This window comes from Fukomys damarensis, unplaced genomic scaffold (genome assembly GCF_012274545.1).
Source record: "Fukomys damarensis isolate Sample0158 unplaced genomic scaffold, DMR_v1.0_HiC HiC_scaffold_31, whole genome shotgun sequence".
Taxonomy (NCBI): Eukaryota; Metazoa; Chordata; class Mammalia; order Rodentia; family Bathyergidae; genus Fukomys; species Fukomys damarensis.
In genome coordinates, this window is record NW_022900943.1 from 4562220 (window position 1) to 4585566 (window position 23347).

Consider the following 23347-nt stretch of genomic DNA (forward strand, 5'->3'; position numbering starts at 1 on the left):
GGTATACATGCAGAGAACAGGTCAAGGTAATAAGGTATTTCTATAAGCTTTACATCCTCCCTGTTGCGGTTCCTAATAAATAGCACAGTAGGAGTATTCTACATCAACCAAAGAAATCTATTCAGGAAAAGTTTGTTGAGCTAAATTCTGCACTATAGTGAAATCTAGGTGTGTAATATCGATTGCTTACTTCAATGCATTCACACTCTCTGGGGAGAGAAAATACACAGAGTTTGGTGAGTATTATGATAAAGATGCTAAACTAAGTATTAAAAATACAATTCAGGAAGATAAGAATTCTGAATGAAGGTGGCTGGCAATGTAATGAAAAATGGAACTATGGAAAGCTTCAGATTATAAAATGAATAGAGCTGACTATCACAGGATAAATGGAAATTTGTTAATGGAAAAGAAAAGAGGAGCATTTTAGTGAATATGGGTCAAAATAATTACAACCTAGACAAATGTAAGATATGTAAGTATGTGTTTAAAAAGCCAGGAGCAGCTGGCCGGGCGTGGTGGCGCACACCTGTAATCCCAGCACTTGGGAGGCTGAGGCAGGAGAATCACTGAGTTCGAGACCAGCCTGGGCTACATAGTGAGTTCCAGGTCAGTCTCAACTATACAGTGAGACCCTGCCTCAAAAAAACAAACAAACAAACAAACAAAAAAAGCCAGGAGCACTCAAATGTAACCAATTCAAGACAAATAATAGGCAAAGGCAAAAGAAACAGATAAAAAAGTTAACATGGAGCCAAAATGACAAAGAAATAGATAATGTAACAAGCTGGACTTTATTCTGAAAGCAACAAAGAGATACTGATAGTTTTTTTAAAAGGGAGTTGACAAGAACAGATCAATATTTTAGAAATTAAAAATTTGGTGAATATGTGAAAGCTAGATTACTGGGAGATGGAGACAGTATGGTAAGGTACAGAATGATTACAAAAGGAAGTCTTTAAAATAATTAGATCTGATTATAAACCCTGACTCCTCTCCACTTAGGCAATATTGTTTTATGCATTTTAAATAAAACAGAAAGTAACCCCTGAATAAATTTAAAATATTTTATGACTCAGAATTTTTACTAATTTGGTTAGTTTCTAAATCAGAGAGGTTTTATTATGGTATAATTTATTTGATGTAGTTCGCATTTCCAGTTTAGAAATTTTTTATCAATGTCACTAAAATTACTTTCATACTAGTATCTCATGGTATATAGTGAGGGGAATGGAAAATCTGATGCACATCAAATATGACCCAATAAAGTAATTGCCATAGGGTTTTTTTATCCTTACCATTACAAGTTCTTCTTGTAATTCACTGCAACTTTTTTCATTATACTGAAGTCTCTTTGAAAGGTCTATAATTACTTTCTTCTGTTCCTCGATCTCTTCATTTAGTTTCTTGTTTTTGGAGAAATACTCTCTTTCTAACCTGAAAAGTTAAAATGTCAGAGCAGGTTTTCCAAATATGCTTTTACCAACTTCTACAGTTTATCTTTAACACAAATAGATGACGCACTATGAAGGAATAATGCTTCCCTTCTCATAGCAGATCATGTCCACAGCTATAAGCCAACTAGATTTAGTTAGTGTTGATGTGGTTTCACCATTATTTTTGATGAACAAAACCCATCTGCCACAATTCAGTTAGCTCAGGAACTGCATCGAGACTGAGAAAATAGTTCTAATAAAACCATTGTAGGATATGCAACAATGGAAATGGGGCAAATATTTCTGAATGTCCACGCAAATAGAACTGGTGTGATGGCACGGAAAATTCAAAAGGAAGAATAATCAAAAAACATGCATGTCCACTTTGAAAATATGTGAAGTTCTTTTCAAAGGATTTGCTTTTCCTTTAAATATATCTCAATTTAGTATTAAAATTATACTGACATTCTTATATAGACATATGATGCAAGGCAGTTTGGAAGTATTAAACCACCACATAAGTACTTTTAATTCAAGCTGCCACTATTTCTATTTTGTTTTGTTTTGTGTTGTTTTTTGGCACTGGGGACTGAACTCAGGACCTTGCATTTATGAGACAGGCGTGGTACCACTGAGCTAAATCCCTGGCCCCAGGTCACCAGCCTTCTTCCAGTCATCAGCCTTCCTGATAATGGTAGTAGATCCATATCCTCTAATTTTTAGGCTGTAATTCAGGAAACAGTGACTTGGCATAACCAAATCATACTACAGTTAGGCCATAATCAAATAAGCAACTAATTTTTGAATGGCACATGACCTTACTGTGAAAGACTACAATTCTTTCTCCAGGGTTGAATATAGACAATTCTAGGGCTAATCATTTTGTATATTCTTTATTCCAAGGTAAATTAGCTATATTAAACATGTACAGAAGACCTGGACCTAGTTATGTAAATCTCTCAGAAAGTACAGGGAAACAATAAAAATGGATCAAAGTAGAGAAAAACGTAAGAAGATTGGAAAATAAATCAACATACAAATAATGGAAGTTTCAGAAAAAAGATGTTTGAAAAAACTGGAAATCAACAAAGCAATAATATAAAAGAATTTTCTAAAAATGAATTAAGTCTCTACAATTGAAAGAGCTCAGTAAGTACCCTGCAAAGTGAAAGAAAGGCAACTTTGGCCAGGCCCATCATCATCGTGAAATTTCAGAACACTAGAACAAAGAAAAGATTTTACATTGTCCACCGAGTGTGGAAATACACATATATTGTTGTTTTATTATGTGTTATAATGTAACATCATTAAACCATTTTACATATTTGTTTATGATTTCCAAGCTGGTGGAGACAATGTAAGTTTCCAGAGAAAACCAGGAACCATATACAAAAGATCAGCAGTCAAATGACTTTAGACATCTCAAACATTGGAAAGGAACAAATATAGGCCGGGGATTTAGCTCAGTGCTTCCACTGCCTGACTCAACAGCACAAGGACCCGAGTTTGATCCCCAGTACCAAAAAAAAAAAAGAAAAAGAAATGAACAAATAGCCAGCTGAACAATGAAAAGGGTAAAGATTTAAAATTTTTTTCAGAATGCAAATTCTAAATTTTCTTCTGATATGTAACTTCCCAAAAAGCTACTTTACAATGAAGTCAAACACAAAATGGGCAAAAGATAAACAAACTAGGGATTCAAGACAGAAATGAAGTGGAAGGAATTCTGAAGGATGATGTTGAATTCAAGTCCTGGAATGACTATGTACAACAAATATAAACCACAATTTGTCCAGAATGGAGAAGGTAGAGGAATTGAGAAGGGATGCCTCTTAGATAAAAATTAAAATGGCAGAATCTCAGATGTAGAAACATATTGATTTTCAGTTCGGTTAGAGTTTAGGAATAACATACTAGTTATTAAATCTAGAAGTCTTTGGTGGGGTTTTGGCGGTCTTCTATGCGAGTATCATGTCATCCTTAAATATTGATAATTCTACTTCTTCCTTTCCTATCCTTATTTTTCTTTCTCTTATCTAATTTCTCTGGCTGTTTTCAGAACTTTATTGAATAAGAGCAGTGATAGTGGACATCTTTGTCCTGTTCCTGATTTTAGAGTGAAAGCTTTCAGTTTTTAGCCATTTAGTATGATACTGGCTATTGTTTTGTCATACAAGGCTTTTATCAGATTGAGATAAAGACCATCGATTCCAATTTTCTATAGGGTTTTTACCATCAGTGGGTGTCAGACTTGTCAAACTTTGTTCTGCATCTAGTGAGATGATCATATGGTTTTTGTCCCTGGCCTTGATAAGGTATATTACATTTACTGATTTGCCTATGTTGAACCATCCCTAAATCCCTGGGACTCTACTTGCTCATAGTGTATGTAACCTTTTTGATGATTAGCTATATTCTGTTTGCCAGTATCTTAGTGAAGATTTTTGTGTCTATGTGCATTAGAAGATTGGCCTCTTTTTTGGTTGGATCCTTCTCTGGTTTTGGGTATCAGGGTAATGCTTGCTTTCAGGAATGAATTTGAGAATATTTCTTCCCTTTCCATTTCTTAAAGAGTTTGAGAAGTAGCGGCATTAGATCATCTCTAGATTTCTTGTAGAATACAGCAGTGTGTCTGTCAGAGCCTGAGCTTTTTTTATTGGTAGGTTTTTAATAACATATTCAATTTTATTGACTGATATTGGTTTATTTAGAGTTTTTATCTTATTGATTCAGCTTCATAATAATGTGTATCTAAGAATCTGTCCATTACTTCTGTGTTTTCCATCATATTGGCAAGTAAATATAAGGAAAAATGTACATCATTACTGGTCATTTGAGAGATGCAAATGAAAATGCTGAGATTCTACCTCAATCCAGAAAGAATCACTACTATCAAGAAGTCAACCAATAACAAATGCTAGAGAGGCTGTGGGGAAAAAAGGAACCTTTTCCACTGTTGGTGGGAATGTAGACTGGTGCAAAAACTGTGGAAATCAGCGCAGATTCCTCATAAAACTTGTCCGGGGATTTAGTTCAGTGGTGCTGCCGCCTGCCTTGCAAGCACAAGGTCCCAAGTTCAATCCCCAGTACCAAAAAAAAAAAACAAAAACTAAAACTCTAAAAGTAAAGGTTACACTTGACCCAGCTGTCCCCTTTCTTGGTGTCTTCCCAAAAGAATTAAAAGCATCATACTGTAGTGATATAAACATACTCATGTTTATAGCAGCATAGTTTATAATACATAAATCTTGGAAACAACCCAAATGCCCATCAACCATGAATGGACAAAGAAGATGTGTTTTTTGTTTTATTTGCTTGGTTGTTTCTGATACCAGAGATCAAACTCAGGACCTTGCACTTTCCAGGCTGGCACAGTGCCACTGAGCTAAATCCCTGGCCCAAGATGTGTTTTTTTATACAATGGAGTACTACTCAGCCATAAAGAAGAATAAGCTCGAGACATTTCTAACTAAATGGATGCACCTTGAGCTCAAACTGTTAAGTGAAAGAAACTGGACACATTATGTTTAAATACCACATTGTTTCTCTGGTATGAGAAACTGAAAGTATAAATAAGGACCAAAATGTGTAATATATATTGGAAAATGGGAAGAAAATGTTCATATGAGAATAAAGGGGGAGGGACAAGGAAAAAAAGAGAATAGAAGGGGGAAAATTGAAATAAAGTTTTTGTAAATAAGGAGGGGAACAGGGGTTGAATGGAGGGGAATGGGGAAAAAAAGAAACAGCAAGATATATCATGTACAGATACAAATTCCTTATTATGAATGCCATCAATATGTCTATGTAAAATGCACCAATAAAAAAAAAGCAGGCTTCTCTGGAAATATCCCAGCAGCAGGGACTCACGACTGCTCAGTGTGGCTGTGGGACAAGCTCATGGAAAAGGGGAATAGGTGCTGTAATGACAGCAGACAGTATTTGCAGTTATGCACACTGTGAAGCTAATCTAATCTCAGTCCTTGGCCACTTGAACCTTGACTCCCCACACCTGTCCTGGTCCTGCTATCTCCTCATACTCTGCATCTGAGCAGCCCGGGATGAAGGCATTAGCCACATGTGGGCACTGAAATGTGGCTCTAACAGGGAGGGGTGGAAGGTAAAATACACACGTTTCAAACACCTAGGAAGGAAAAAATGGATGGAAGACATCTCAGATGCCACATCGCCTGCATGCCAAAGTGGCAATATGCTGAGGTATGTGGAGTTAAATAAAATGCTCCATTAAAATTTTAAAAAAATAATAATGCAGTGATTGGCTAATCACATAAACATATCATACTGGCTAAGCACCAGCTAATATCACAAACTAATCCAGTGTATGAGGCTATTATTAACTATTCTTTCATTTATTGATGCAGCAAATCTTTATTGAGCTGCTCTTATGTGGCACTACTCTTTACAACAGTGAACAAAGTTCCTCTCCACAAAAGACAATGAATGACAAAGATTACAACAAAAAATATACTATAAAGATGAATTACAAAAAATGTCAAAAAAAAAAGTATTCTAGACCCCCCCAAAAGAAAAACTCCATTGAAAGAATAGAAACAGGAAAGGACTAAGTGAATTCTGTTTGAGAGAAGCACACAATACAGATACAAGTAACTGCACACAAGCGTGGAAACTGGGAACAGAAAACAAATATTTTACACTTTAAACTATGTACAAGTGTCAATTTGGTAAACATCATGATTTTAATTAAAAATTACTATTACTCATCACTTCTCGACCTTTTGGCTAAGATCAAGTGTATAAATTACTATTGCTCAACAAATAAAATATAAATGCATTTGTCATTTTGTATTGTTTCACTAAATTCAAACTGAGTCCAATGAAATGAGGGACCATCCCTTGCTGTTAGCAATCTGATACAACACAAAGAAGGTGGCACTTATGCTTCTGTCAAAAGCCTCAACCAAGAAGGAATTAAAATTAAGTACTGAATATTTATTGAGCATTCATAAAAAAGCACCAAATTTTCACCATCACTGGTTTTTGGTGTACAAAGTCTAAATAACAACAAAAATAAATTCTTTATGAACTAAAATACTGAAAATACCAATAGTACACCATAAAAAAAAAAATACTTCACTTCAGTTACCACACCCAAGGTAGTCTTCACACATGGTAACAGCACGGTCCATACACATACATCTCATACACTGACAGCACATGTGATTTGCTTTCCTGGCCTCTCTGTAGGACATACTTCACACCTCACTGTTCTTGCTATTTTTTCAGGAGGTTCTTATACAATCAAAGTTAATGAGAACATAAAATATCAATAAAACAAAGTATAAAATTCTTAATATGTTTTGTGTATTTAGAATAAACATCAACATTTTCACATTAGTTTACCTGCTTTCAAAAAATAAAAGGTAACATCAGAAATAAATTCCTATATGAACTACAATGAAAATACCAATGGAACTCTACAATAAACATAACCTTTGCTTCAAATGTCACACCCAAGGCAGTCTTCACCCATGACAATTCCATGTTCCAGGCAAACGTATCGCTTACATTGACAGCACATGTGCTTAGCTTTCCTTTCCTATGTGACAGGCCATTCTTATCACCTCTCTTCTCTTACTGTTTTGTCAGGAGCTTCCTACTATACTGTACAACATGCTCTCAGTAGGAAAAAAGATATCAATAAAATATCAAATATGTAATGAGTGCTTAGAATAGACATCCACATTTTCCTATCAGCTGTTTATTTGCTTACAAAACCTAAAAGACAACACCAGAAATAAAAACCTAGGTAAAGTACATTAAAATACAAACAAAGCCGGGCGTGGTGGTGCACGCCTGTAATCCCAGCACTCGGGAGGCTGAGGCAGGAGGATCGCTGTGAGTTAGAGAAGCCTGGGCTACATAGCAAATTCCAGGTGAGTTTCAACTACATAGTGATACCCTGTCTCAAAAAACTGAAAAAAAAAAAAAAATTTCTTTTTACACTGAGGGGATTGTTTTAAATATTTACTGATTTATTTTTTAAAACAGGCTAAAGGATAATAAGCATCTTAAAGCATTTCAGAGTTTTTAAGATGAATGGTTTTTTAACTGAAAAAAATTAAAATCAGGAAAAGTTACAATGAATCTGACAATGACTTATAAACTAAATGTCCTTACTCTTATTGAACCTCAATTTCCATGTCAATAAAGCAGGAATTAAAAAATAGCTAGCACATAAAGTGTTAGAACAAATGAAATGCCAAATATGTAGTAGGCTATAATGTATGTCAACTAGCTGCATTGCTGCTACTATTATTACTTCTACAGTTGAAGAAAATTTCAAATATAATTTCCATATGTGGCCTAGAAATCAAGGTTTTTTAAAGATTCGGCATTACATTAATAAATTAAATGTAGCCAGGTACAGTGACACCCACCTCTAGTCCAGTCCCAGCTACTATGCAAACTGAGGTGCAGAGGATCATTTGAGCCCAAGAGTTCAAGACCACTCTGGGCAACATAGCAAGAATTTGTCTCAAATAAATGAATAAAAAATGTAAAATACACTCAAGTATTTACTTATGTAACTGCATCTCTGGAACTCCTAGAATACTTCAAAATCCAAAAAGCATTTCCAAATTTACCTGTACAGGGAAGTATAGTCATATCTTATGAAGTTCTCTACCCCTAATCTACCACTAACATTAATGACAGCTATTTATGCACACTTAAATAACTTTCAGAAAACCTTCATAATAACTTAGAGAATTTCACAGTGAGATACTTACAAATTTAGTTTTTCAAAACTCTCTTGTGCATTATGCTTTTCTCGCTCATATGCACTTTCAACTTTCTTGAATTCATTCTTGATCATTTCCAAATCAGCGACAGCTTCTGCTTGGCTAGCCTTTTCTACTTGCAAAGCTCCTTCAAGGTCTCGAATCTGTAACTATCAGATGACAGAGAAGAAATTAAACAATCTAAGCTTCCATCTTAAATTGAGTAAAATATTTTATCAACAGAAGGCTGTCATTCATCCAAACACTTTTTTCTACTTTGGTTTGAAAAACAGTTTATTCTCAAGCATTTTTTAACACATTTAGTGAAATAAAAGAGTGGAAGATTGAAGAGGTGACTGTGCTAGGAAAAAGGATACACTGATGCAATTTAACCTGTCCCATCAAAGTGTTTAATTTTGACCTTCTACTCCATTCATTTCTTTTATAAAGTATGACAAATTAAGTTTTTTTAAATCCAAAGTATTCTTCCTCACTTATGAAAAACATTACACGAATATCTTTATAAGCTTACAAAATTTAACAGATTCATTTATTCAAGATTTCTTAGTGTAGAAGAATGAAATTATTATGAAAAAACACTATTAGACTGAAACATTTCTGGCTACAGTGATCTGCTATCTTGGATTTGCTTCAATAGAATCTGGAGGTAGGAGAGTACAGTGGGGCAATAGATAATGTACAACTGGTCTGAGAGAGGTGTTAAGCCAAGTAATAAGACTGCAGACACTAACAGCCCACTCCAAATCAGCCCCTGTGGCCTACATCAGCAGAGACCAGAGGGCTAATCAAATTCCTCATCTACCAACAGGAGAGTCCGAGGGAAACAAACAGGGTCCTAACATACAGGGAAGGCACCTCAAAAATTAATAGGCCCTAGGCAGGTGTGGTGACACAGGCTTATAATTGCAGCACTTGGGAGGCTGAGGTAGGAGGATCGCTGCAAGTTCAAGACCAGCCTGTGCTACACAGTGAGTTTAAAGCCAGCCTGAACTACATAACAAGACTGTCTCAAAAAACAAACAAGGCCCAACATGGCGCCACAAACCGAATTCCAACACTCCAGGGTCTGAGGCAGGAGGACCACCATGAGTTCGAGGCCAGACTGCACTACACAGTGAGTTAAAGGCCAGCTTGAACTACACAGAAAGACTCTGTCTCAAAAAACAAAACATACCAAAAAAAAAAAAATCGAAACAAAACAACATAGGCCCTATAGCTAGGAATAGAAAATCTTGACTCACTGGGATCCAAAAGACTACAAATCTTGCAAAGAAAACACACATTCGATAACATAGGAATTTTTTCTTTGACTCAATCCTTTTTTGGTTCGCTATTTTGCAATTATTTGCTATTATTTTTATCTTTCCTTTATCAGGTTTTTCCTGGGGCTGGATTTTTTTTTCTTTTAGTTTCTTTTCTCTACTTTTCTCTTTTTCTCTTTCTGTTTTTGTTCTCTTTTCTGCTGCTTCTCCTTACTGTTTCCTACTGCTCTCTATGACTACTAATTTCCTTTTACTCCTCAAGAGAACCCCATCTCACTTTCCCTACTCAAATCTCACTGATGAATTTTTCAAAATTTTTTTTTCATTTCCCGGTTCCACAAATCATTTACTAGTATAACTACTAAGTTTCACAAATCTTTAGACAGCTAGTTAACTTTATGTTATTGCTGGGGAATACAACTCTATTGTTAGTAGACACAAAGCTGTTTCATTTAGTAGATATTTATCGTAGGCCAAAAGTAGGTCAATATTTGGTTTAACTAGGGTTCATGCTATTTAACTATAGATCTCTTTTCTATGATGAGGGATGGTACTTTATTAATAGGTCCTTACAGTTTATCAATATTTACTTTCTATTTGATGCTATAATTGAAGCTGATTGTATGACTATTGCCAAGGTAACATGGCTATTCCTATTAACTGGTGTTCATGAGATTCCAGTATTTGGATTGCCTTGGAGTCATTAAAAATATTGTAGCCCATGGGCCAGAGATTTAGCACAGCGGTTCCACTGCAGGTGCAAGGACTCAAGCTCAATCCCCAGTGGAAAAAAAACAAAAAACAAAAACAAAACACTGTAGCCCATTCTTGGAAAACAGGGTACTGGGCCAAATACGCTGTAACTTCCCACCTCCCACCAGAGGTGGATAGAACCAGGGACAGATGCAAAGTTAGCTATGTCCAGAGACACACTGGAAAATAGACATTACCTAAAGACGTCTTCAAACTAGAAAAAAAGCTTTCCACTAGAGTCAACCTGAAGCCTCAACATGAAAAAAACAAACAAAAACAGAAACATGAAAAGATGAGCCAACAAAATGTCTCCAAAAATTCCCAAATCCTCCAAGCTAATCCAAGGGGAAATCAAAGAGAAGAAAAGTAAAAGCCACATACATGAATTATTCAGAATATCAGGGGAGATAACAAAACAGTTCAATAAGGCAATTGGGAAGCTCATTGAAGATACAAGTAATAAGATACTGGGCCAATTAAAGGAAATCATCAGTGAATCTAAAGAAAACATTAATAAAATATTAATAAAAGGCTAAACAAAATTATGCAAAACATAAAGAACCTGCACAGAAAATAATTAGAGTCCAGAAAAGTGCTCCAAATAGAAATTCAAGAGATTTTCTATCAAAAGTATGGGCAGCAGAAGTGACCAATGGGAGGACAGAGTATCAGAACTAGAAGACAGGGCTGTTATCAGTGATCAATTAATGAGATACCTTAAAGACAACAAGAGAACATAAAAAATGAACCCAGCAACTTCCAGATGACACAAAAATGACTAAGATTAACTGGAATCAGTGAAAAATCAGAAACAACATAAAGGGCATTAAGAAATCTGTTTACTAATAGCAGAAAACTTTCCCAATAAGGGAAAAGAATTTAACATACAGATAAGTGAGATATATAGAACTCCAAATAGCCAAACTCAAAAAAAAATTTCTCCATAACACATCATAGTCAAAATCCCAGAAGTCCAACATAAGAATAGAATCTTAAAAACGTTTAGAGAAAAGCAAAAAAATCACTTAAAGAAAAACCCATGAGAATTACAACAGATAGCTGGGCATGGTGGCACACACCTGTAATCCCAGCACTCAGAAGGCTGAAGCAGGAATATCAACCCATTAGAGGACAGGCCCAGCTACATAGTGAGTTCAAAGCCAGTCTGAACTATATAGCTAGACTCTGTCTCAAATAAAACAATAAAAAAACTACAAGGGCTGGGGATTTAGCTCAGTGATGCTGCCACCTGCCTCACAAACACAAGGTCCCGAGTTTGATCCCCGGTACCAAAAAAATAAAAAAAGAACTACAGCAGATTTTTCAACACAAACCTTGAAGGCCAGGAGAGCTTGGAGACAAGTGCTTCAAATCCTTAAAAATCCCAACTATCTTTTAAAATTGATGGAGAAATGGGATACTTTTATGATAAAGAGCACCTAAAGAAATTCATGACCACCAAACCAGCACTCTGAAAAATTCTCAAGGATACCCTAGAAAAAGACAATGAAACTAACAATGACAAATAGCCTAACATAAGCCAGGAAAGGTTAGAATTAAATAGAAGGAAAGATAGGGAATCAGCAAACTGAAAATAAGGTAATGACAAGAAAAAGTCAATACATATCAGTAATGACTCTCAATATGAATTCCCCAATCAAAAGACACATGCTGGCAGAATCAATCAAGAAACAAAATCCAACAGCACGCCATTTATAAGAAACACATTTAACCCAAAAAGAAACTCACAGATTAAAAATCGAAAGATGGAAAATAATATTCTGTGCACTGGGAACCTGAAAAAAGCAGAAGTTGCACTCCTATATTCAGATAATGTATTCTTCAGGCCAAAACTAATCAAAAGAAGTAAAGAAGGGCCAGGGATTTAGCTCAGTGACATCATGCCCACCTCACAAGCGCAAGGTCCTCAGTTCAATCTCCAGCACCAAAAAAAAAAAAAAAAAAAAAAGAGGCAAAGAAGGTCACAAGGATCCTCCAATAAAAAGACATCACAATTATTAACATATATGCACCAAACAATGCCACATCCAACTTTATAAAATAAGTACTACAGGACATAAAAGACCAGATAAAGTCACAATTACAGTAGGGGACACCTCAATGCCCCACTAACATACACACACAAAAAAAAAAAAATCAACAAAGAAATATCAGAGTTGAATAAATGGACTCAACAGACATCTATAGAGTGTTCCATCCAACAACAGACTACACATTCCTTTTCACAGCACATGGAACTTTCTCCAAAATTGATAATATACTAGCCAATAAAGCAAACTTAAATAGGGCCGGAGATCTAGCTCAGTGGTTCCACCGCCTGCCTCACAAGCACAAGGATCTGAGTTTGATCCCCAGTACCCAAATAAAAAAAAAAAAAAGCAAGCTTAAGTAAATGTAAAAGAATTGAAGGGCTGGGGTTTAGCTCAGCGGTTCAGTGGCCTGCCTCGCAAGCGGAAGGACCCAAGTTCAATCCCCGGTACCAAAAAAAAAAAAAAAAAAATTGAAATACTATTCATATTATCAGACCATAGAACAACGAAGTTAAAAATCAACAACAAAAGAAAACACATAAGTTATGCAAATGTGTGAAAACTAAACAATACACCCTTAAAGGGTTGCAGAAGAAATCATGGGAAAAAAATAAAAATTTCTAGAACTAAATGATAATACTAGTATGACACATCAAAATTTACGGAACACAATGAAAGAGTCTTAAGGTAGAAATTTGTCCACATCACAAAATAAGCAAGCTCAAAGAAATAACCTAATGATGCACTTCAAGGTCCTAGAATATCAAGAACAATCCAAACCCAAAGGTAGTACCAGGTAGGAAATTATAAAGACCAGAAAGTAAATCAATGAAACTGAGACCTAAAAAAAAAAAAAACAAAAAATTAGTGAATCGAAGAGTTCATTCTTCAAAAGAATAAATAGACAAACCCTTGGTCAATCTAACCAGAAAATAAGAGAAAAGACCTAAATAAATTCAATTAGAAATGGCTGATTTATGCCCAGAGTTCTGGTTGATGTTTAGTGGGAGGCGACAACTATTTCAGGAGGGACTCCAAAACTACTTCTGATAACTTTGAGCCCTTGACCTTAATTTCATTGCTACTATTCTTAGCACATATTTTAGGATAAAGAGTCCAAATATGTCAATCTGGCCAGGCGTGGTGGTGCAGGCCTGTAATCCCAGCACTCGGGAGGCTGAGGCAGGAGAATCGCTTTGAGTTCGAGACCGGTCTGGGCTACGTAGTGAGTTCCACGTCAGTCTCAACTACATAGTGAGACCCTGTCTCAAAAAACAAAAAAACAAACAAACAAACAAAAAACAAATATGCCAATCTGAAGACTTACTGTGGCATCAAACAATGCAACTTTTTATTTAAAAAGGTCTGCACTACCATCGATGACGTTCGTGTTGCTGTCATTTCTGTTCTGTGCTTCAAGAAACTGTATGTTCAGATATGCAGAGAACACACTACTTCTGCCCCTATCAGGGTGCTGAACCCTGGTACATCGTATATAAAGTGTATTAAAACTGGGGTTTGTTGCCAGTTACTGTACTTTGTATATATAATTTCTATAAATTGTATGCTTCAAAAATAATTAAGAAGAAATTAAAAGTTTTAAATCTACACCCATGTTAAATCTTTTTTTCCCCCAGAAATGTATAGAATCCACTTGTCACCAGGAATCCAAATCCAGAATCCATTTGGAAGTGGTCTATTGAGAACAGCCTTAAAATGTACAGTGTATTTTATAGATTTGAAGTAACATTCTTATTTTCAAGAGAATTTATGGACACTGTAGAAATATAAAAACGCATTTCCAAACTGCCTTAAACACTGTATTTTTATAGACCTCATTTTTTAAAATCCTATGCCTTAAATAACTATGGCTTTGTGTATTTTGGGGGTTGTTTTATTAAAATGTGTACATCAGTAAAGAGATTATAAACAAAAAGAAAAAGAAATGGCTGATTCATCTCAGTGGTTCCACCACCTGCCTTGCAAGTGTAAGGTCCCGAGTTCGATCCCCAATACCAAAAAGAAATAAAAAGGTAAAATCACAATGATTTGACATTGTCAAAATCAATTATCATTAAAGCCAGGTATGGTGGCGCATGCCTGTGAGCCCAGCACTCAGAGGCTGAGTCAGGAGAACTGCCATGAGTTCAGGGCCAGCCTGAAATACAAAATGAGATCCTATCTCAAAACACAAAAAAAGTTAAAAAAAAAAAAAAAAGATTATTAACAACTACTTCACAAAACTATATGCCAATAAATTGAAGAATTCAGAAGAAATGGATAGATTCCTAGATACAAATAAATTACCAAAACTGAACAAAGATTTTAAAACTCTAAATAATCCACTATCAGGCAATGAAACTGATGCAGTAATAAAAAAAAAAAAAAACCTACCAAATAAGAAAAGCCCAAGTCCAAATGGATTCACTGATGAATTCTACAAAAACTTCAAGGAACATCTAACACCAGAACTCAACAAACTTTTTACAGAAATTGAAAGGGAAGGAGTAATTCTCAAAGTCATTCTTAGAAGTCCCATTACCCTGATTCCAAAACCAGAAAAAGACCCAACCACAAAAAAACTATAGACCAATTTCTTTAATGACTACAGATGCAAGTATCTTCAACCAGATACTGGCAAACAGCTGCAACAAACCATCCAAAAGATCATATACCCTGATCAAGCAGGCTTCATTCCAAGACATACATAAATCAATAAATGTAATCATCACATAAACAGAAGGGCAAAAAATCACAAGATCATCTCAATAGATAAGAAAAAAGCCTTTAATAAAATTCAACATATTTTCATGATAAAAATACTGAAGAAAATAAGTATAAAAAGACCACAATCTCAATCTGATAAACCTATGAGAAACCTACTGCCAACGTCATCTTCAATTGGGAAATGCTGAAAACTTTCCCTCTAAAATCAGGAACATGACAAGAATGTCCACTATCACCACTCCAGTTCAATATAGTACTAGAAACATTAGGAAGAACAATTAGTCAAGAAAAAGAAAAGTGATAGGTATAGGAAAAAGAGAAGCAAAATTGTCATTATCTGCAGATGACCTGATCCTCTACACAATCTTTATTTAGTGACTTGTTTAGAATAATGATCAGCAAACTTTTTCTGTAAAGAGCTAAAGAGTAAACAATTTAGGTTTTGTAGACCATAGAGTCTTTGTCACACTAAGAGGTTACAGACGACATGTAAACAAAGGGGCAGGTCTGTTCTTCAATAAAGCCTTATGCAAATAGGCTACAGGTCAGAACTGGTCCACAGGCAGGAGTGTGCTAACCTACTTCCTTCTCATTTTCTCAGACCTAGAGAAAAGCATACTTTCCTTAGGATGCCTCCATTTAATTCTCCTAGATATAATCCCTCTCTTTGTGATGACCCTATAGTATTTTAGTATTTTGTAGTTCTAAGCATCTATAGATTCATGTAAATACACAGCTGTACAAATACACAGCATCTCTGATAATGAAGTACTAGCTCCAAAGGGAACTCATTTACCTTTAGTTCTGACTACAGTGATAGCTGATACACAGAGAATATGCACTCGATAATAAGGTGTGTATTTTTCAAATGTTCTCAAAAACAAATGCATTCCATGGCTGGTGATAAAAAGAACACTTTGCTCAGCAACATTTTCTGCAAAGGGCCAGATGGTAAATATTTTATGCATCACAGCCTGCTATAATTTGGATGCGGAATGTTTCCCTCTGATCCCAAGAATATAGACAGAATGGCACTGGAGGTGCTGTGGACCTTTAGGAGGTGGGGCCTTCTGGGAAAGCCTCAACTGAAGTCCCTGAGCGTGCGCTCTTGAAGAGGACTGTGGGATTCCCCCCACCCTCTCTCATGTTCTGCTTTCTCACTTGTGAAGTGAGCAATTTGCTCCACCATGTGCTCCTACTGTGATGTGCTGCCTCACCAGAGGCCAAAAGAAATAAGGCCACTCAATTATGGACCGGAAATAAACTTCTTTTTTTTTTTTTTTTTTTTTTTTTGAGACAGTGTCTCACTATGTAGCCCAGGCTGGCCTGAAACTCATGGCAATCCTGCCTCAGCCTCCCAAGTGCTAGGATTACAGGTGTGCACCACCACACCCAGCTTACCTCCCTCTCTTTTACATCAGTTGTCTCATATGTTCTGTGATAGTGATGGGAGGCTTACAAGTAAACAGGCCATGGGTCTGTCACTACTCCACTTTACCACTGTAGCACAGAACAACAACACAAGACACCAAACTTTAAAGAACACACAGTAGGTGAGACCCAGGCTCGAGGCTGTAGTGTGCCAACTCCTCAAACTGTCCTTATCCTAAATATAGCAAGTGTCATAACAATACATTACTCATTCTAGACACACACCCTAGTTTTCTGAAAATAGCTGTTTTCCTGTTATAGCACATTTTAAGAAAATTTATACCAAAAATATGTTTATATTTTACCTGAATAATTTCAGAATTAAATTTTGATTCCAAATGTGCTGCTCTTTCCACTTCAATGTTTTCTTCTAATTTCCGCACTCTTAGGGTAGTTGCCTAAAATAAAATTAAAAATTTAACTCATAGCCAAGTGTGGTGGTGCACACCTATAATCCCAGCACTCAAGAGTCTGAGGCAGGAAAGTTGCCACAAGTTTGAGGCCAGCCTGGACTACTCAGTGAGTTCAAAGCCAGCCTGAACTGCATAGTGAGACCCTGTCCCAAAAAAAAGTTTAACTCATAAATATTGAAAACTTAAAGCAGATAAAGATAGGCCAGGCATGGTGGTGCACACCTGTAATCCCAGCACTTGGGAGGCTAAGGCAGGAGGATCACTGTGAGTTCAAGACCAGCCTGGGCTACATAGTGAGTTTCCGGTAAGTTTCAACTACATAGTGAGACTCTGTCTCAAAAAAACAAACAAACAAACAACTAAAGCATATATAGATCACTATATTCCAAAATTGTAATTAACACTTTAGATTACTTTAGCTATAGCTTCATATTTTGTAATCTGCATGACTAAAGTATAAAAATCATACTCAGGAATACTGCTCCAGAACACTTTTTTCTGTTTTAAGCTTTTCTGAAGTACAGCATGCATACAGAAACTATACAAATATACCTCTCCCACAATGAATGTAATTATTATGTACTGCAAACATATAAAAATAAATATAAAAAGAAAAAAAATCTTTGTTGATTTTGTCGCTGGGCATTAAACCCAAGGCCTCACATATGCTAACCCACTGTCTCACACATTCTATGCAAGAGCGCTACCACTGAGCTCATCTTTTAACTGGATTATTTTCATATTGTTGAGTTTTGAAAGTTCATTATATACATCTTTGAAAAGTAGGATGGGTGGACAACCCACTTTCTGGTCCCCCTTCTGTCTCTCTTAGACAGAAGCTTTCTTTCACTCAATAAAATTTTCAACATTTCAAAATTTCTTACAAAAAAGAAAAAGAATATTAATTATATAATCTGTATGAATTTTCTTGGATATATGGCTTGCAAATATTTTCTACCAATCTACATATTGTCTTTCCATTCTTTTAACAATATCTTTCACAAAGCAAAAATTTTTGTTATGATAAAATCTAATTTACCAATTTTTCAAGCAGGAATCCATTTCTCGACCAAAACAGGAGTTAAAAGCTGTATTAATATTATTATTATTATTATTATTATTATTATTGAGAAAATGAAACCCTGTGAAGCACTGGGTTCCTGGTCTCAAAAAGAGAAGTGGTCATGAGCAAAAGTCTCTGAGGGGCTGGGAAGTTAGGACTAAGGGAATAGCTAACATGTCTCGGGATAACAGCAGAAAATAAAATGTCTAGAACCTAGGAGTCAAATATAGTTAGTTAAATAGTGATAAAGGGATTGCTAGTTTTGCACCCCTTATTAAATATATTAAAAACCAATGAATTGTGTACTTTATAAGAGTGAATTGTATGATATATAAAATATATATCAATTAAAAGAAAAGGTCAAGAATAATGTCAAAACACTGACAATCACATAACTGAAATTTTTGTTCCCATTGGTAAAAAAAAAAAAATCATTTTAACTACATACCTCCTTAGAACAGTAGCACGCAAAGATTATGGGGTGTATTCTAAAGCATGGTACATACTTACAACAGAAAAATCTTTATGTTTATCCCAGACCAGAATAAACATTAACCTAGGTAGGCCCAATACTAATAAAAAAAACTGTATGTCCTATAGGATAGATTCTACCTTTAAAGAATTAATGTTGAATTTGTATCCATTATGCTCATTACAGATTCTGTAAAAAGGAATCCACCCAGTCACAAGGCACTGAAAATAAAAGATTTCAAAGACTAAAAAAGGAGAGAAGAAATCAGTCTAGCAACATTAAAATACTTTTTTCATTCTGAAAAGCATATATGTATATTTCTCCATTAAAGTGACATATACATTGTGATAAAATAATCAACAATCCAATCATTCATATCTGCATAGATATAGATAGACAGATACAGATACACACACACACACACATTTCCACCCAGGAAGTTGAGGATATTCTTTCCAGTCTTAACTGAAACCAAATAGTAGAAAAACTAATAGATCACATCTTTATTTTCAACACCTTTCTGTTTTGAATAAAATGTCAAAAAGAAATTTATAGCTGTTTATTATTACTGAAACTATTAATATATAAATAAAGATAGTAAAAAAACCTTAATGTTTAAACAGACTACTTCCAAGAATGGGCTTTGTTGACAGAATAATTAAAGCCTTCCTAATATTTTTATTTTTAATCTTCCAGTCTGGCAAGCTAATTCTTATATCCACCAGAGGGTGCCAGAGAAACACCAACGTGCTGTTCACAAAAAAAAAAAAAAAAAACAGTGCAGCATTCACAGAAGCCTCACTGGTCCATAATCCTAATACCACCAACAAAGCAAGGGAAACAGTCTAACAGAATTTTGATTAAAATACAAAATCTGGGGCCAGGGATTTAGCTCAGTGGTTCTACCACCTGTCTCGCAAGCACAAGGACCCTAGTTCAATCCCCCATTACCAAAAAAATAAATACAAAATCCTACACAAATTCATATACTTAACTAATCAGGTTAGCTAACTATATACAGTTTTGCCTGTAATACAACTATCACACTATACTAAATCTGTTCCCTAACACTAGGAAAAATAGCCTTATTGATCACATATTTTGTCATTCATTAGCTTTTTGCCATGCCCTGTCCTACTGAAATATACTGTCAGGAGATTTTTCTTTTAGTAAGAACTATGAGTTAATCTCTCTCCATATATATATATATATATATATATAATACACACACAATATATATATACACACACACACACATTATGTATATACATTATATATATATATATATATATTCTGATTTGTATCTCATTAAGTCACATTAAGCCAGTTAGATAAACTATTTCATTTAACAAAACTGTTCCATCTCTGAAGAACGCAATGTAGAATGTCTCCTACCCAACCCTTTGGCACATATTACTGTACCACAAAGCAGGCATGAGCTGCTCACCCCAATTCAGCAGCAGAACTAACCAAACATACCCAGACACTCTGCACACCACATCTGCTTCTACAACTTCCATCGGCCTACTCCCGATTTTTCACAAAAGTTCAGAAAACGTGTATAATGGATACACTGAAAGACTGAGCAAAACAGAAAAGTACCTACTACATTCTTTCCTCCTCAATCAAATACAATAATTCAGCTGAAGAGGATATATGTAAACTTAAAGAATTAGTCAATGAGAAAAATTTTTATCTATAAACCCAGCCTGCTAAAATAGACATTAAGAAAAACAGTATGGGAAACATCATACAGGTACATACTAGGTAGCAATTTCTCAGTAGTGTGACATATAGTACTCTCTCCTAAAGTTTACCCCAGAATGTCCAATAATTTGTGTAAATAGAAAGTTACTCTTTATTTAACTATTTTCCAGAATTTATCACCTCATAATTCCCATTACTGGACACTTTCACAAGTAAACAATACCGTAGTAATCCTTCAACAAAATGATTCTAAGGGACTGGATAGACCCTTATTATTAAGGGATTAGATAGACTAATTTTATAATGTCTATTTTAGTGCTAAGCACTAAATGACTTAATGACTCAATTTTTATGTGTATTAAGAGTTATCTATAATACTTATTCCTCACCTGAACAAAGGGGAAAATAGTTGCTATATTTTGAACCCTAAATATGAAGTGCTCAAATTATTTTTTATTATCAAAGACCCCCAAGGGCCAGGGATGTAGCTCAGTGGGACCACACCTGCCTGGAAAGCATGAGTTCAATCCCCGGTACCAGAAAAAAAAAAGATATCCAAAAGACCCAAAGTTTCCAGGGATACAGCTAAGAACAATCTATGGATCTTTTACTGTTTATCATCCTTGGTTTTTGTTGTTGTTGTTGTTGTTATTGTTTTGTTTCTGGTTTTTTGAGACAGGGTCTCCTTGTGTAGTCCAGACTGACCTGGAACTCACTATGTAGCCCAGGCTGGTCTCCAACTCACACCGATCCTCCTGCCTCAGCCTCCCAAGTGCTGGGATTACAGGCGTGTGCCACCACGCCCGGCTATCATCCTTGTTTTAATCAACAGTTTAAAAATCAGTATTACTCAATCGGATCTTTAATGAGGGAACTTGTTTAAGTATTTATTTTGCTAAGTGTTACCTCATGAAAGAATGTACTTATATTATCAATGACACAAACCCTACAGTTGAATGTTAATATTCTACAGTTCTCAAACGAGCCTTGTTTTATTTGATTTTTACAATAACGTCATGTTTTACCAAACAAAAAAATCTATACTAAATAGTATCTAATATTTTAAATCATAAGGAGGCATTCTAGTCTGAAGGGTCTGTGTTTGTTTCTAAGTAGTATTCTTATTTTCTACGTAGCCAGCACAGTACATAAGATCAGAGGCAAAATTAATGCTGCTTTCTGAGTCAAAATATGGGCCCACTGTGTTGAATTGAAGACCTGGCCTCCTGGTCAGGGAAGTCCAATCCATTGAATTGTATAGTCACAGAAGGCCAAATGCATTAAATCTAATCCTGCTAAGTAAATGCAACTGTATAGAAATACTTAAAAGATTATTACAAACAAATGAATGTTTGTACTTTTTACATTATAATCTCACTGTTACATATTTTACTGTAATGATCAATCAAAAAGGAGAAGAGCACATTTAAAGCGAATCTACACCATCCCAGATACCATACCAGGTCCTTCGCTGAAAAGGTCAAAGTGGGTGCTGACACCTCTGTGAGCATTCCTACTCCAAGTAAGAAAAGGCCTGTATTACAGATGAAAACTGATTTGTCTTTAAAAGGTGATCCTTATATTTCCTCTGTTGTGACAATTCGTTTTTTTAATGTTTTATTAATGGCCAAACCATACTTGTTTCCAGAATCTTCCAGATTATTTTATGGAAACAGGCTCACTTAAAGCAATTCTTACTCTTGATAGTTGTGCCAAAAAATAGTTAAACAATAAATATTCAGAGCTCATTGTGCTGGTCATCTTGACCACGGTTAATGTGCATATTTGAGAGTAGGAAAAAAAGCTAAAGTCACAACAGCGATGGGTGAAATGTTACTACTTTCAAAAAGTGCATATTAAGACAAAAGGATAACAAAAATAAATTGGAGAGCCACCAATTTTCTTATTCAGCAAGAAATGAATGATGAACATATCACTGAACTTATAAAAATACTTTAAAGGGAAAATTTTATTACTTTTAGGTATAGTAAAAAAAAAAAAAAAAAAAAAACAAGCCAAAAAAGAAAAAAATACAAAGTATCATGAACAGAATTTGTGGATGACAAATTCTGATTAGCACAGTAATAAACTAATTTAGCTTCTTTTAAAAACTGTCTTTACCTTTTCTGACAACAAAAAAAATCAATATTTAACAAATTTTTTAAATGTATTATGAATAGGGGCCAGTGATGTAGCTCAGTGGTTCCAGCGCCTGCCTCACAAGCTCACCCAAGTTTGACACCCAGTACCAAAAAAAAAAAATCGATTATGAATATAAAATGTTGTATTTAATGTGTAATACCTACAAGTGTGAACATATAACCCAAGTGATTTATTTCATCACTTACCTATTTATAATGATTCCTACAAACACAAGATGGTTTTAAAAAGATGAATTAACCAAGGCTACCTTCACAGACAACTATGAAAAGTGAAATATATTTTTCTTTTCCTTTATCACTTACATCTCCTTATAAGGCTACTTTCTATCCATCTTTATTTTACTACAATACAGCACATGACCAACAGATGCAATTCAGAATTCATTTGCAAAGACTTTCTCCACTGTAATCTTCAAGAGACTCTTCTGTTCTCTCAGAATTAGGTTTGCATCTTCTCTCTTTTCTTATTGAGTTAAGCTTATTTCCCATGATAATAAACTCCCCTAGTTGTAAAGAGGCTTATAAAAGCCATAGATATTTCTTTTTCCAGTTCACTTTTCCCTTGATTCTGTGGTTTCCAGCACCACACTTATAAAATTGGACTGGGAGTTTGTTTTGTTTTGTTTTGTTTTAATCTAAGAAACCATTGATCCATGTTACAATGATTAAGCCACACAATGGTAGACAGCTTATCGGATCTTAAAACATATTACATGTAATTTCTTTGACTCAAACACAAAGAAATCACCCTTCATGAAATGTAACTGTTAAAAAGCTTCACTGAAAGTTAGAACATTTTACATTTTAGTAGGCTAAATGTCTAATATTGGTTGCTTAAATCTGATATTAGTGATATTAAAAATGTTTATTTAAATTAAAACTAACAATTTTTTTATTATCTCAGTGTCTTTGAAAACACCACTGGTAACTATCTCAGTAACTTGAACTACTGCTAGTTCACATCTACAAAATTGAATGAAAATAGCATAAAACGTTCTATAGAAATTTAACTTCTTATGCATTATGTCATCATGTAGGTAAATAGCTAATACAAAATACATTCACTTAAATATAGGGCAAAAATTTTA

The 23347-nt window shown here is 35.0% G+C and overlaps 1 protein-coding gene across 13 annotated transcripts in view; it reads right to left on the reverse strand.

Annotated features, from left to right (window-relative positions):
* Ccdc171 (coiled-coil domain containing 171) overlaps window positions 1-23347 on the reverse strand; it is a 339562-nt gene that overhangs the window by 271081 nt on the left and 45134 nt on the right. For all 13 annotated transcript variants that reach the window (XR_781535.1, XR_781536.2, XR_781534.1 and 10 more), the window contains 3 exons: window positions 16748-16840; window positions 8207-8367; window positions 1299-1437 (listed from right to left, as the gene is read on the reverse strand). Coding sequence is in view for 10 of the 13 variants with exons in the window: in XM_010630948.3 (XP_010629250.1) it covers window positions 1299-1437; window positions 8207-8367; window positions 16748-16840 (393 nt within the window). In the remaining 3 variants the exon portion in view is untranslated. The remainder of the gene's footprint in view (window positions 1-1298; window positions 1438-8206; window positions 8368-16747; window positions 16841-23347) is intronic.